The sequence below is a fragment of the Calypte anna genome, chromosome 2 (assembly GCF_003957555.1).
Source record: "Calypte anna isolate BGI_N300 chromosome 2, bCalAnn1_v1.p, whole genome shotgun sequence".
NCBI classification, from domain to species: Eukaryota; Metazoa; Chordata; class Aves; order Apodiformes; family Trochilidae; genus Calypte; species Calypte anna.
This window is the reverse complement of record NC_044245.1, coordinates 56,388,267-56,404,803: the sequence shown is the minus strand read 5'-3', so window position 1 is coordinate 56,404,803 and position 16,537 is coordinate 56,388,267. Positions and strand designations below refer to the sequence as shown.

The window sequence follows — 16,537 nt, the reverse complement described above, 5'->3', positions numbered from 1 at the left end:
TTGCAACATCTTTTTGCTGACTACGTGTTGTCCTTAAGCCTCCGCGGATTTTCTACAAGAAAAAACTACAACTATCAACGCCCATCTATGGGTCCCAGAGCATAACCTGCCTGCTAAATTTTTCATTTCCCCTTGTCCTTCTGAAAACATATATAATCCCCTCAAAATAATCAGCATAGATGTAGTCATGATTCCATAGCAACTCACAATGAAAAGTCAGGGACAACTCCAACTACAAGAGCTGATTTCCCTTTGCAGTACCCTATGTCCACTGAAGTTTGAAGAGGGTACACGACTCCAAACATAGAGTAGTAAGCTTTGAAAACCACCTAAGTGCAAGTGGCATTGGACCTATGTAATGCATCATTATGTGTGCCATGAACTTTGCACATTTTGCAGGCTTACTACAACCAAGAGTTTCCCCCTTCCACAAACAGCTCCTTTACCATACTATGTTTTGGTTTGCCTTCTATACAGACTATTGTGATGGCCCAACTCACATTATTGTTAAAAAGTGTCACCAACTTAAAAGAAACACAAAACCACAGTAACATCATAAATGATAACAGGGATATGAAGTTGTTCTTCTTTCCCTTCTGCCCAAATCAATAAATAAATAAAGAACAATGGAAGTTCAGTCCCAAGTGCAGACCAAAACAAACACTGAGTTACTAGAATTTCTCCTGGAGTTCTAGAATCTCTCTGATAGTTACATCACAGCTTTCTTCCTCATCATAACAAGATGAGCAGAAGAGCCCTCTGACACACTGCCTTCAGACACCATCCCAAGGGATTTTTAATTTAAATAACCACAGTCAACATTGTTCTTTAAAAAAAAGATTAAATAACAACAAAAAACAGCTTAAATGATCAACAATAAATCTACTACATCTCTCAACCAAGTTGAAGATGAGACAACCATGGTGGTAAAGCAAGATTTCCAAAGCTGTACTCTTAATAACTAATATTTTAAAGCAGAATAAAGATCCTAGTGCCAACAGAATATTTTCTATTTCTCAGTTCTGTCAAAACCGCCTTTCAAAAATATTTTGCATAAGTAAGATAACAACTCTTCTTCTTTCGATACAATCACCCCCTCACACACACTCTTTGTGAAATCTTAAATATACAAATTGAAAGTATGGACAATGTCTGCTCTTAGCTCTGCTTCAGTAAGTATTTATGTCTCAAGTTTAAGGCCTTTTTGAGATGGGCATCTATCAGTTAAAACCATAAATTCTTCCACAGCAATGATAGTTAGAAGGCAACGTCCTTATTGCAAAGGTTTTTTGCTATTGTTTTCAGGTCTAATTCAAAAGACACCATATTAACAACCTTATTCCTAACAGAAATCTTTCTATAAGAAATACAAAGCTACAAATAATTTTACTAAACACTAGTTCTAGTTATCAAAGACAAGAGAGTAATTTTCAGTAATTAAAAGATAAATTAAAATCAAACTTCTCCCTTTGTATATATATAGATATATTTATATCATATAGATATATAGATATCATTATATTCACTATAACAACCAATCAAAGACCAAATTAACTATGCTGCCCCTGAGCTAAAGATAAATTAATTCACTTTTAGGTTTTTTCCTATCCTTCTAGAGTAAGTCATACTTGCAAAAGCCAGTCTTAGAGATGAGAAAGCACTCAAGTTCTCTTGCATATATTTGTGTAAAGTCAAGCTGCAGAGTGGAAAGGGAAGTTTCCTCCTTTAAACTGTAACTCACAATGCAATATCATCTATACTGAATAGTGTGACATTTTATAGGTCCTCAACGTCATTTCTGTCTGCTGTGTTAATTTATAGGCTTTAATGTCACTAAGAATGGTAGCCGGGAAAAAAAAATTGCAAGATTAAACATTTTTAGTGACAGCACTAATTAAATAAAAAAATAAATAGTCCATCTCTATTACAAATTCCAATAAATGAAATAAAATAAAGATATGTTCTTCCTAAGTCCAAATTACAATTGTACTTCTAAATTACTTCAAACAACTGCATCTTGTATGATCTACTAATTGAAAAGAAAGCTTTGGAACATTTTTGTTGTTGCTGTTCCTGTAAAATCTTAGCTTCAAACTGAATTCATGACACTGAGAAGGAAACATGTTGACCTTTATATAATTTTAACACAGAAACGATGCTGTTCTGTCATCTGCTCTGACTTAACATTACACGACTGTGTGACCGTCACACACTGAATCCAATGACAGTTCTGCAATTCCAACATGCTTTTACAAATTCATCCTGTTTTAATCTAAAGCAGGACCAATGAAAAATCTTTGTTAGGTTGTGCTTTGACTCCTGGATTTTCACAACTACATTATAAAGGTGATTCAATTCAAGTACAGTTAAAATTCACCCCAAATGATACTGAAGACACACTACCAGTTAAATGAAGTAAAAAAATCTCTGGCTATCTTTTCAAGGTAAAGCTTGATAACTGTATAACAACTCAGTCAAGAATGGATTTAATTCTTCAGATAGGCTCAACTTCAAACAAAATAATCATTCCTATTTGCCATTCTGCTTAACAGCATGAACTAGGGAAACAACCACCAAAACCCGAGCTGTGTTCATGTAATCTAAATGATTGCTCTAGTCTTTTACCCTTCTACCACCTATTTTAATAAAGTTTGTATTTCTCTGTCTTATAGCAAATACATTGTGACATTCTAAAGAATACGGACATCATCATCCTGGATGGAGCCTGGATATTTTCAATCTACAACAGGCACTGGAATTCAGTTCCACCATTACTATCAGTTTCATTCTCCCCTGATGTAACAACCAAACCAAATGACCCTGGATGCAAGGTTTAAGTGTTGCATAATGCATAAAGACTGATGGGGGTGGCAGGTCTCTCTGCTGCTTTTTATGAAATTAAGCTATTGAGAACTTTTATGAATACCTTTGATTTCTAATTGATAAAGATACATACCCCTATAATACTCAAGCCTTTCAGGTAGTCCTGACGAGGTTGGGCTTGTGGCACACAGCCTGCGAGAACCACTTTCTTCTTCCCTTCTTGGGCTTTCCTAAAGAAGGTCAGACAGAAAAGGTGTTAATATTTTAAAAATCTATCATTTTCAGCATTAAGCAGTCATACTGTGCATGTGACACAGGAAAGCAACCATAATAAAAACATTCCCAAATCAGAAACAACTTGTATACATTTGAACCTCAGAATCTAAACCAGAGAACCCCATATGAAGCTATCAGATTACAGTGGATGGGGTTCAGTCTGGGGAGTACCCACAGATATCTGCTGTATCAAATATCAGACTATCTACTCTGATCTCAGACAAAATTACAATGTCAAAGCCCTAATGAAGTTCAGTTAATTCCTATTTGTCACAGTGATAGCAGAGAATCTGGTCAAGAAAGATAGGACAGAGATATTAAATGCAATTCAAGACAAGTTATACAGAATGCAAGAGACAGATGATGTGGACAGGAGTGACTAGCTCAGAATGTATTTATGTTGTACCAGTCAGAAATTACCAGTTTAACCAGTCTTCTAGATGCTTAGTAAAAATAAAATAAAGTTTAAAAAAAAACAAAAACATATTGAACTTTTTCAGGCTTTAACTGCTTGCCTTCAGCAGAGAAACATTTGTATTGATAATAACTTCTGTAATTAAATCCTTAGCTTTGGTGCTACCTTAGCACCAATCAGAAAACCCAGCCACCATGATTAAATAGTTAACATTGTTCATTTCACTAGTAATACTTTGACTCACTTTGAATTCAACACTGAGTATCTTGAAAGCCCTGAACTAAACTATCAGCTGCAGATCATATTGCAGTGAGATGCAAGAACAGCTTAAGAGCATCCAATAACACATTAACCCCAAAAGACTACTGCATTATAGCATTCAAACCTGTAGAGAGCCATTGACTAATTTTAGCAGATTTGCAAGGTCTGACATATTATAGGTTGTTCTTAGAACAATCTTTCATAGCTGCACTGTGTATCACAACCTCCTGGCAGACTTCTGTCATACTGGAACCTTGTAAACGCCTCTTTTTTCCAGTAATATATGGATTCACAAAGTGTTAACTGTTATGTTGGAACAGGCTAATACATATCATAACATTTTTCATAAAATTATGTTTTCAAAAATACACAATTGCTTAGTGTTATACTCTTTAGGTTGCTTGAGCTGTCTCTGAGCTGAATGGACTTGAGAAAGTGATGCTCAACAGGCACAACAAGGATGCTACACTAAGTATCTGAAGATCTCCAGCAAACACAAATTTAACAAAAAGCAAAAACAACAAACAAAAATACAACAGACTGGCTCCACACACAGTTTCACTACTCACAATTTTAACCATACTTATAGTAGGGACACACATTAAAGCTCAAATGAAATCTCACAAGAACACACAAAATGTAATATTAAAAGAGATCATGGGTCATCTTGGGAAATACCTTATGCTGGCTGCTGCACTAAAAATGAGTTCTTTTGAAGGAAAAAAATACATATCCTATACACAACTAAGAGTGAATTAACAGAAAAAAGTATTACGCCTATTACCTTTTATCTATTATAAATGCAGCAAACCTCTATAAAATATTCCATTTTCTTTTAGTGAGACTTCCAGGAAATCTTCATTTATCACACAGAGTGTCATTCATCCTCTGCTTGTGTGCTAAGATGTATAATACAAATGCAAATCTTTTAATCTCTTCCATGCATCTCTATCCTGTTTTTGTGGATAAAGAACTATGATGAAAAGCTAGTTTTGTTCATTTCATAGGCAGGGAACTCAGAAATATGTCTCCAAAATCTACAATCCTTCTTCTCTGTCAGTAATAAATATTTAAGGGTTTTTCAAAACTTCAGTAAAGGTCACCTACTTCCACAAATCCAAGTTAAAAACGAAACAAAAATAGCTACTCCATGCATTACCGAAAAATGTCACATACCACTATGTGACACTCGACCAACTAAAAGGATAAAAATGACTGCTTATATAGTCTAAAAGACTCAACCTAATGCCTTGAGGCAAGAGAGTAAAACCTGTCTCCAGCAAAAAAAGCACAAAGCCTCAGGCAACTCAGCATCTGGTATAATCTGCTGCTAGATACAGCTTCCTCTATCTACTCAAAAACCTGCAAGCACTACAGAAGAAAAAGCTTTTATTCAAGTCTTTATCTAAGGGGAAAAATAAACAGTTTCCCTTGACACTTTAAATGGCATTTTAATGTTATTTCACAGCTTTAACATTTTGTCATATCTTCTGGGACTATAATTGGAGCTAGGGGGAAAAAGTTAAACTGAATATTATTCATAATAAGCATTGCCTTAATTCAACTTTTTAAAAGTTGTACAGGTCTCTACAGAATAAAGGATTTTGTACACTGATTTTTTTTTTTTCTTTTTGCTTTATAATGCAATTAAGTGGAAATGTCAGGATTAAATTTTCAATCACAGTCAATTTTCATTATATCCGTAGTACACTGCATGGTCCATGAAACCCACAATAAATGAAAAACTATTTTAAGGGAATTATGAAAATTTTGGCCTCATTTTCAGGAAACCACTTCTCAAAATATGCAGTCCAGTACTACATTTTCACCTCCTTTTAATACTGTTTAATGAACTCTCCACATATTAGTAAAAGCCTACAAAAATTATTCTTCAGAAATCTAGTCAGCACAGCAACTGTATTAGAAAAGCCTATACACTTCAAAAACATGTATAGTAATCAGAGTAACACCTCGTGGAATCTAGCAGTTGCATGAATAAATGCATCTTTCCTTTTAGACACCCTCTATAATTTTTCATTTACATGAACCTTACCTTGAACTTTCAATTTAATTGACTCAAGAAACATTTTCTAGAAATACACTCTTTTGTAAAATCCAATTATAATTTATACATCTGAATAGAAATTTAACTAGAGCAATTCTGTTGTGAACAAAAGAATTATTTGAGCTATTTTCTAAGTAAGGAGTGGGGAACAAAAAAAACAAGTGAGAAAAACAGGGGCATGAAAGAAGTACTGAACACAATAGACTGAATAGGTATAGCCATTGCAACTACAATTGTACTATCAGACTTAGTAAAAAAAGTTCAATGTATTCTGTTTTTTAGAAAGAAAAGTTTAAGACTTAAATGAGGAGAAACATCTGTCCTGCTTATGTGCACTTCTATTTACATCATTAAGAAACTGTCAAACTGGCACATGCTGCTCATATAACTGTTGTTACATGGTTCCTCTACTTTTTCTCAGCTCCAAGAGGTCAGTAACACAAGGATAAAGAAATGCCTCCCATCCTTAAAGAAAGACCTCATAAATATTTGCTTTATCAACACTGTGTGTATAACAACACTGCTGGATATCAAGGCAGCTTGTGTATAAACCTCATGCTTTTTGTGACTCACACAGCTACTCAGGTGGAATTGCTACAAAAAAGTTAGGAACCTCTACCTGATGTTCAAATATAAGGAAAGCAATAAAAAAGAAAGAAGTGAAAGCAGAGAAGATGGGCTAAATTTAATGGAAGACAATCTGTGACACTGAAAGTAATGGCTGACTTGCTCTTTGCTTGAGAGGAGAAAAGCCAGATCATCACTGCTGGATTCTCTTCCATAAGCAGAGCTGTCCACTGGAATTTATTGGCTGTGAACTCTGAGGTGAATGATTTAGCTTTCAGAGAGCCACCATTACTACTCACCAAGATCTCCTAGCTGCACACTTAGAAGGCATAGCAGGCACCTGGAATAAAAAGCACAGAGCAAATCTGGCAAACTACAGAGTGGTCAGCATGAAACATGCAACTTCTAAAGCATAGCTCTAATATCGGATATGTGAAACCTATGATTTTTTTCCTCCAAAATTCCTTTTTGGTGGAATTAACAATGAAGAAGTGCAGCAGAAGGACTAAGTATCAGTCAAGTGCAAGAGAAGACGCAGGAACAGATTCTTTAGACAAAGCAATAAATTAGGGGTACAAGTGCTTGTTAAGCTTTGCAGTGATAGTAGCTGGGAAATATTCACAAAATAATATGAGGAACTATTTCTAATGTCAAAGTACAACAATTGCTATCTGAAATAAAATCAAAGTATTTTTTCCTGAATCTTACTAGGCAGATGACAACTGACTACACTCTTGAGTAAGTTTTTATATCAGTGACCTATTTCTACCAAACACAGCACTCGTCTGTTTTTTTATCAGCATAAGCCTAATGGCTTTCATTTTCACTTGTATGTTTAAATCAAGTTGTGCAATGCACCAGTGTAACCTACTCAGGCCTTTACATTAAAGAAAATCCTCAACACTCCTTTTAACAGCTATTTTGGAAAGGTGCGAAGCCATAAATCAGTGGGAGGCTGGTGTCTAGAAAAACCCGAAGAAATATTAGAACACATGAAAAAGTTCTGCTAAGGTCACTGGGGCTGAATACAGTGTAAGCTATATATATATATATGGGCTATAGGTATATAATGAGATCAGGTTGCCAAAGGTTATAATTAAAATTAAAATTGGAGGGTACTACTTCCCAGGCTGCAGAAATTATATTGCAATGTCTCTAGAAAAAAAGAATAGCTATTTAGATGAAGATTCATATGTGTGAAAGATGTTCCAGCAGATTAATCAAATGGAAGCCACAAGTTTTGAAGAGAACACAACATCCCTGGAATGAAAAAACGGTGCCTGTATAGCATCTGGAATACATTCCTGAATATCCATAAAGTTGCATAGCTATTTGCTGTTTGAAAAATTATAAATGGCAACTTAAACTGTGCTTTCGCAGATTTGAAGCCAACCTAATGTCTCATTACTACTCAAGGTTAGTTCTCTGTCCTCCCTGTCTGCCATTACTGCTCCTACCTTTCTGCAACTCCAATCCCTCCCTCTTTCTCATTTCTGGCTATCTGGTATCACTCCTCTGATCCAAGCTCTGCAGCTCGCTGGACCCTTCCAGGGTGCCATTTAATTCATCAATACAGGATGAAATGACTTTAGAAGGGTTTTACCATTTTACTGCATTAAGTTAGCTCATGAGAGAAGGGCAGCAGTAGAGCCAAAAGAAATGGTCAAGGGAAAGCTGCTGGGAAGGAAATGGGAGGGAATTTCAGTATCTGAAGGGGGCCTAAAGGAAGGCTGTTTGATATTTGATGGACTGTTTGCAAAGGTCTGTAGTTATAGGATGGCAGGGAATGGTTTTAAATTTGAGAAGAGTAGATTTAAATTAGATGTTAGGAAAAACTTCTTTACTATTGAGAGTAGTGGAAAAATGGAACAGGCTCCGAGGGAGGTAGTTGAGGCCTCATACCTGGAGATGTTCAAGGTGAGGTTTGACACAGCTCTGTACAACCTGATCTAGTTGAGGATGCCCCTGCTTACTGCAGGAGGTTTGGACTAGGTGACCTTTAAAGGTCCCTTCCAACCCAAATTATTCTGATTCTACTATCAACAGTGTTTGTCCTCTTACACTGCTAAACAGCAGTGGACATTAGACCAGGCACCCACACAAATCCCTCTACCTCTTGCCAAGTGAACATTACAGTCTGATTAGACTGTACAGGACTGGTTAGACACCATCAAACCTTCAATAGCTATCTCAGGTATTTTATTGATGAGTGGCATCAATAATTTGTAGAACATATTTGCTAAAACCTTGAGAAAGACTTTATTTCTGAAGTATGTCACAAACGTATAGGCTCCTACCTTCTTCTTCAGACAAAATGCTAACATATTTGCTGCTCTGCAAACTTCAGTTTTTATGAATTTTGTCTTTAAGCACATTACTGGTAGGATGTTCTGTTAAAATCCTGAGTTCCTACACTCTTTTTCTTACCATGAAGCAAAAATGCTGACTGAAACTTTTCAATGATGATCAATGATCATGTAGAGATCATAGTTCTCATACAGAGAACTATTAGAAGTAAATATACTACATTGTTAAAAAAAATATTCACAACTCATCAGACTCTTACCTACTCAGTGAAGTCACTTAAGACTATAATTAGGCAAATGTCTAATTACTCTTAGATAAAGTTCTCTTCCTGTAGTAGGCCCTTTAATACCTATTTTCCATTCAAAACCTTTAACATGCTTCAGTGAAATCTGCAAAAAATTTCCCTCCTTTAACTCTTCTGAAGGCAAAGACTAAACACCAAATATCTACAGAGTCACGCCTGAACAGACACACTGGACTAGATCATGTTCCCATCTGTGACTAATGCAGATTTACAATTGAGTGGAGTACATTGGCTGCTCTTTTGGTAATAACTGCAAAGACAAAACGTATCACTAAACATCTGAGAAGACAAGGTTTTCCATAATTATTGTCTGTAATTTCATCTATTTTCTGTATTGAATAAAGGAAACATTATTAAATCTTCTATTACTACTACTTTAAACAACTTACATGAGGCTCTAAAAGCCTATACCAGCAGCCCTCACACAATTCTGGCTATCCCCCAGCACTGGCTGCCTTTTCTTACCCCCTCCCTTCACTTCGCATCTTAACCTCTCTGACAGCAGAAACTTAAACTCTGAACTTCTCTGGGGCACAGAGCACCAGATATATTGCAGTTCTGCCGACTCAGGTTTGCAAAAGCAGAGGCTGCTGACAACCACACCATCAGGAAGTGCTGCAAGTGGCAAAAGCTGGAATTACTTCTGCACAACCTTGAAGTTTTGTCTTTTACTACACAAATGACAGAGTGCAGTAAGGTTCTAAAAATATTTTACCACCTTTCTACAATTCCACTTTTATGATAGCCTTCTTCATTAAGGTTCTAAGAAAACAATAGTAATGACAGAGCTTTTAGAAAAAGCAGAAATACTTCCAAAGCTGCAGCAGTAACTTTACCTTCTGCCAACACTTTCCTCCTTCAAGTGCAAGTATTTTTCCCATTCATTCTACTACTTTGAAAATACAAGACTTCATTATTACTGTTCAAACTTGAAAATTTATTTTTTTCAAATATAGATGAACTCTTCAATCAGATATACATATCTCAAAAACAGTGAAAGGAAATCTACTGTAAATTCACATGGAAAGGGACATTGAACTTGTGACAGATTGAAGAAATGTATATGAGAATTGTTGCAGCGAAATTTCATAAGCCAATAGACTCCTACTCTATTTCTATGTTCGTTCTAGACATACCTCTGTAGGAACTACTATGTTCTATTATAGTACTTGTGGCACTTGTCCCCTTCATGTTTTTTAACTGTCCATTTATTCTACTTTACCTTCTCACTCTTAGTTGTATTCATCTATTTAAACATAAAAGAAATGCAGTTTAAGGAATACTATTATTCTAATTAATTCATGAAACATTACATTGCCTCTTAGGTTCAAGGTCCAGGAAGGCTTCAAGTTACATGCATGCATGTCCAATGGTTGTAATATAAAACCTTGTTGATACAATGCTAAAAAATGAAATTAGTGTTAAATGAGAATGAAATAATCTGACTTCCCCCTCACCCCCCAGAAGTATAGTATGCTACTCAGTCTACCTACAAAATTTTTTTTTTAAAAAAGGTCATTAGGAGATATTCGTGTTCTGGAAGCTATTATGAGTACTCTTCCTCTTCTGTTTTGTCAAGGGTTTTTTTGTTTGTTTGTGGTTTTTGCTTGGTTTGGTCCAGAGTTTCCAGAGATTATGTCACACAGAGCAGTATGTAGTACTGACAATATGTTCACCTGAGTCATCAAAATTAAATCCCTTTAAGTGTCTATGCTTTGAGATTTCTGATAAAAAGTTAAGGACAATAAAGGAACTAAGAACCAGCTCATTTCCTCTTAGACATCATCAGGACAGCTGAGGCAGAAAAGCCAAACACCTGTAAAGTACCAAAAATTCTGACTATCAAGGCTTTTTGTTACTAAAAAACAGGTAGCTATGACCACTACACCAAAAGAAAATAGAAAAAGTGGTCTTGAGGGCCACTCAATATAATTTACACTCAGTTCTTGTAATTTACGGGAAGGAAAAAAGTGCTATTAGAAAGCACAAAGCTCAACACTGCATAAAGCAGTGTAAGATGGCATTAGTGCAGTCCCAGTGTGAAGCTGGACTGATCAGAATAGCTCCATCTGCTCAAGTCACAATCTATGTAACATGCTTGCTTCAATTCTGGTTTGACTTTCTGATGTGTATGGTTGGGAAAACATTTGCTAGGGAGCTGGAGGGCACTGAAAGAAGGAAGAGAAAGGGACAAGCCCTAGAGGTAGCTCTGAGAAATTAGTACGAGTTTAATCCTCTGTATCTAGTTCAAAATGTATTATTTAAAAAGCTAAAAATGGCAACTTCTATCAGAGCTGAAGGGGTAATTTCTCTAAGCATTGCCTAAGAATGTCTCCTAAAATAACTGGGATATCATTCTAGTAGTTTTCACCATAGATAATGTTCTACAAGTTCAACACACTGCCAAGCATTTCATAGGGATAATAATAACATGAAAGTTTTAGGTCACATGCACATCTGGAACAACTTGAAGAAATCAAGCAACAAACATTAATTCCTAAGTATTCACACTAAACATCTCTCACAAACAGCAATCCAATGTGGCTTGAGTATAAATATATGCACATGACAATTTATACTTCTGTTTTCTACTCCCTCCTCCCCCAAATATCCCACAAACTTTAAGTCTTACAGATAAAAATACCACCACCTTTATGGCAACTCTTTAACTATACATTTGTAGAGATGTAGCCTGAGGAATCTTCTATTTTTGAAGAATAATTAAATAATAATAGTAATAATAAACAGTGCTATGTAGAAAGCTTGCAGCATATAACCAGCAGCAGTAACTAACATTCAGTAAACCACATATAGCACTGTTCCAGGATTTTACTGTTCTATCACCCTTCCCATCATCAGAAATATCAGGAGAAAGGCTTCACTACATAATGCTATTTATTGATCAATGACTTTCTCAAAAAAGAAAAAAATCTGCGAGTAATGAATAATTTGTGAACACTATTTTGTAAATCCTATGTAAAACAAGATAGGTGCTTTAGAGAGAAAGTTTCTGTGACAATCTCTAATAAGAATTTTAAAAAAACCAGCAAACCCAAATAAAAATATCATGATGAATATTTACTTCTAAGCAAAATTAATTGCTCAAACAACATTTCCTATGCAACCACTTCACGTTTTTAATTCATTTCTATTATTAACACAATACACATCTCTGCAGTCTTCAAGACTCCTCAAGACACCAGGAAACAGTATTAGATAGTGCAATGCTCTGCATTAAATCCACTTAATACAGCTCAGAAATTTACTGAATCTCACTGGAAATCATTTTCCTGTTATGAAAATTGGAAAAAGTAATCCATCTGCCACTACCAGGAGTTACAAGGAAACCCTTTTCTACCATTTTCAAACACTGCAGAACTTGAGAGGGTGGTAGAAGTACAAACTGCACAACTTACACTTTTTTTTTTCTTTCAAATTTCCATAGTGACTTAAGTACACTTTGCAGAATTTAATTGCACTTTGTGAGTAGCAGGTTTTTTTTGGAATAATACTTCATTAATAAACATCATTATTTTTTCCTGCCATAGACTATATGTAAAAATTCAAGTGCTCAACAGGAAATTCTTTATGTGACTGAGCCTTTGTTCTGAACAGTCTGCACACAGAAAGACCTTGCCTTGTCATCAAGTAGAATCTTGTTTTTAAACAGGTGCCAGAGGGAGTCAAAACTTCTCTTTTAAATAAAGCTCAGATTGAGAAACTGAGCACCACAGCTCCTGAAGCTCCTTGCAAAATCTGAGTCCCATCGATCAACTTTTCATGCCTCTTGCTCCTGGACAACACACTCCAGGTTCCTCTAGCACTCAAGGAAGCAAAGTGTGTGTTAACCTTATCTGAGATGACACAGCACTCCTCCTCCTGTATCTGTAGGCTATAGGCCACCTATATCAGCAGAAGGTAGATTAGATTCTTCATTAGGGAGCAGTAATCATGCACTGAAACGTGTTACATGCATACATATTCCAAAATAAAAAACACAATTTCAGAAGTAAAATGGTGAGTTCTGCATCACTGTTGCCAGCAGCAAAAAAACACTAATAAATTAACATCTTTAATTGCTTACCTGGTTTTAATAATCTCATTCCATAGAGCTAGATGGTGCTGCACTGCTCACTTATCCACCTCTTTTTTAAATTAGAGCTCCTACCCTGTTCTCTGCCTTCATCATGCATTAGGTGAAGGCCAGACCTACACTGATGACCTCCAGAAGACTTGAGAGCCTTCATTCCCAATGAACTCTCCTTAACATAGCGTTATAGCTACATTTTCCCTCCCTAGTCCCATAAGCTTACAAAAATTACCCGTATTTTCTATGTTCCTTGACAATATATAGCCATTTACAGAATACCCACTTTATTATTTCTGCGAGTATTTGTCACTCCCTGAAAAAGCTATCAGATACTCTATTATATGCAACTGTCTTCCCTCTGATGGGAATTAGGCAGGCTCAGACAAGAATCTATGTGTAAAGCAAGTGTAGCTTAAAGATACATTGTACCAATGTATTTATTGTTTGAATTATTTCCCTCTCTGTGGCAATAGCTGTACATAGAATAGCACTGAGATCAATAAACTCTGTTTTCACACAGTTTGAAATGTCTCCATTATCAGAAACTACAATACAGATACCAAATTATAAACACAAAAATAGAAAATAATTATTTATTGCAGCAGACTTGTCTCAAACTGTGCCTCTAACAACTTCTAAAATTAAAAGTAACCCAGAGGAAAAAGCAGATAGATATTTTACTATTCATACATTAGCTTTATGAATTTTAAAGTGCAAAACCACAGTGCGTGTGTGGTGTTCACAATGAGTTACAAAATTCAATAGGACTGCTCAAGCTCTAAAACGGTATGAATAATTTGAGAGCTTGCACATATTTCTCAAAAGTTATAGATTTTAAAAAGCCAACTCCATCATTTCATGTTCTCTATTCCAAATTTCCTACATTTCAAGACGACATCAAAATGGGTAATGATAGTCTCCACATTTCAACTTGCTATGCAGTTTAATTAACATGTTAGAGACTATCCCCTCTCTATTGGTATTTCATGTCCTGATGTCAGAGAATTTGCAGCACACTCATTGGATTTAAGATTGATCGATACAAGCCACAATGGTTTAATTTTTATTATAAATTTTCTTTCTTGAAAGCTAACAATAATAAATGGGATGCGTAACTTGAAAAGAAATTGTTTAAGATGCCAAAAGTTTTCTCAACAGTATTTACTGTATGTTTCTACAAAGGGAAGTAATACAGTGCTAACTTAGGGAGGTCATTGCTGAAGCAATGGACTATAGTCAGTATCTATCCAGCCATCTTCTTCCAGAATTTATCCAATCTACAACACACATGTCAATTCCAAATGGCACGAAAGAAAGTGCCTGGGAGTTGTTTTGAAAGCCTGTATTTTCTTTTCTGTTGCTCTCAGACTCCATAGATCTACACGTACTCTCCTCCTTCTATATCTGCATCACTCCACCTGCCACACGACCACCAGCCAGTATTTCAGAAAGAGCATAAACATGAGACTGGCAGTTCTGTACAAGCCCAAGCAGCACCAGATACTTTATTCCATTTTATCAACACCAGTTTCATCTATGGACTATAAAGAATACTCCAGTATCTTCTGCCAAGCATACAGCTCTCTCTAGGATAAAGAGAGCTTCTAATCACAGAATTTTCAGGGTTGGATGGGACCTTTAGGATCATGTAGTTCCAACACCCCTGGCCATGAGAAGGGACACCTCCCACTAGATCAGGTTGCTCAGAGCCCTGTCCAACCTGGCCTTAAAAACTTCCAGGGATGGGGCTGTCACCACCTCTCTGATAAACCCATACCAGTATTTCATCATCCTCATGGTGAAGAACTTCTTCCTAATATCTAATCTTAATCTACCCTCTTTTAGTTTGAATCCATTCCCCTATTCCTATCACCACCTGACATCCTAAAAAGTCCCTCACCAGCTTTCCTGTAGCCCCCTTCAGATACTGGAAGGCTACAATCAGGTCTCCTCAGAGCCTTCTTCTCTCCAGACTGAATAACTCCAATTCTCTCAGTCTCTCTTCATAGCAGAAGAGCTCCAGCTCTCTGATCATCCTCCTGGCCCTTCTCTGAACACACTCCAGCACATCCATGTTCCTCCTGTAACAGGATCTCCAGCCCTAGATGCAGTACTCCAGGTGGGGTCTCACCAGAGCAGAGCAGAGGGGGAGAATCACTTCCCTCGAGCTGCTGGCCATGCTTCTCTTGATGCAGCCAAGGATCTGGTTGGCTTTCTGGGCTGCAAGTGGACACTGATAGCTCATGTTGAACTTCTCATCCACCAGCACTCCCAAGTCCTTTTCCTCAGGGCTGCTCTCAAGCCAGTCACTGCCCAGCCTGTATCAGTGCTTGGGATTGCCTCGGCCCAGATGCAGGACCTTGCACTTGGTCTTGCTAAACTTCATGATGTTGGCATGGGCCCACCTCTCCAGCCTGTCAAGGTCCCTCTGGATGGCATCATACCTTCCCACTAGTATTGTTTCTTTAGTATTAACCCAATACTTGTATTCTCCTGGTCTGATAGAATTTTCCCAGCATTCCAAGATTTGTGAAATTTAATATTCACCAACTATTTCAAAAAGTTAGTAGATTTATATGCTTTGTATAAATATGTACAGGATATGCTAAAGGTATATATCCTTTAACATATAAATGTAAGGATATAAATATATATCCTTAATGCCACTTTAAAATTGGTAGGATCTCTTTTTTTAGGTCTAATGTACACAGCCTCCCCTTATTTTTAGGGCTCCCTACCACAGGTAATAAAATATACCTCTCTCTGACAAAGACCTAGGTTATATCACCCTCATTCCATATAATTTTGCAATTTTTTCCCCTCTATCCTATGTATAGCTATAAGAAGCTTCCTTAACATCACCTGATCAGACCTTTATCCCATATTCCCCATGCTTCTTGACTGCAATATCATGGAAAACCGACAGACCTGTTCCTACACAAGTCTCAACTCAGTAAATATTTCCCATCTCAGATAACTACCATTTTCTTTAGTTTTTCCTAACGTTATTGGCTGGAGTTAATCCCCACTAAAGAGAATCGTCTTCCTGCAGTCACTAGGCCTTATCAAACTATCATTTATGATTTCATACTTTCACCTTGTTATACTAAACTTCTACCTGTCCAACAAATCTCACTCCAGCAAAAGTTGCTCATGTATTGCATATGTATTGCATGTATTGCATAATAAAATTGATTATCATAGGTCCCAATAAAAAAAAAATATATAAATTCATACTTTTGTTAGTTCTGTTACCTCAAATCAGAGTTTTGATTAATGTTTTTAAGTACTCCAATGGCAAACACAACATTTATGACTGCATGCTAAAGAATCAACAACCTCTCCTAGAGAATGGTAACTACCAACCACCACCTGTCCAGACATTATTAATGCATGCTATTCCCCACAGAAACCTGAGGCTATTGGTGC

The 16,537-nt window shown here is 36.4% G+C and overlaps 1 protein-coding gene across 3 annotated transcripts in view; it reads right to left on the bottom strand.

Moving 5' to 3' along the window:
* The window catches only part of CDKAL1 (CDK5 regulatory subunit associated protein 1 like 1), a 377,489-nt gene that overhangs the window by 267,032 nt on the left and 93,920 nt on the right, over positions 1-16,537 (bottom strand). For all 3 annotated transcript variants that reach the window (XM_030445448.1, XM_030445446.1, XM_030445447.1), the window contains one exon: positions 2,957-3,053. In XM_030445448.1, the coding sequence (XP_030301308.1) occupies positions 2,957-3,053 (97 nt within the window). The remainder of the gene's footprint in view (positions 1-2,956; positions 3,054-16,537) is intronic.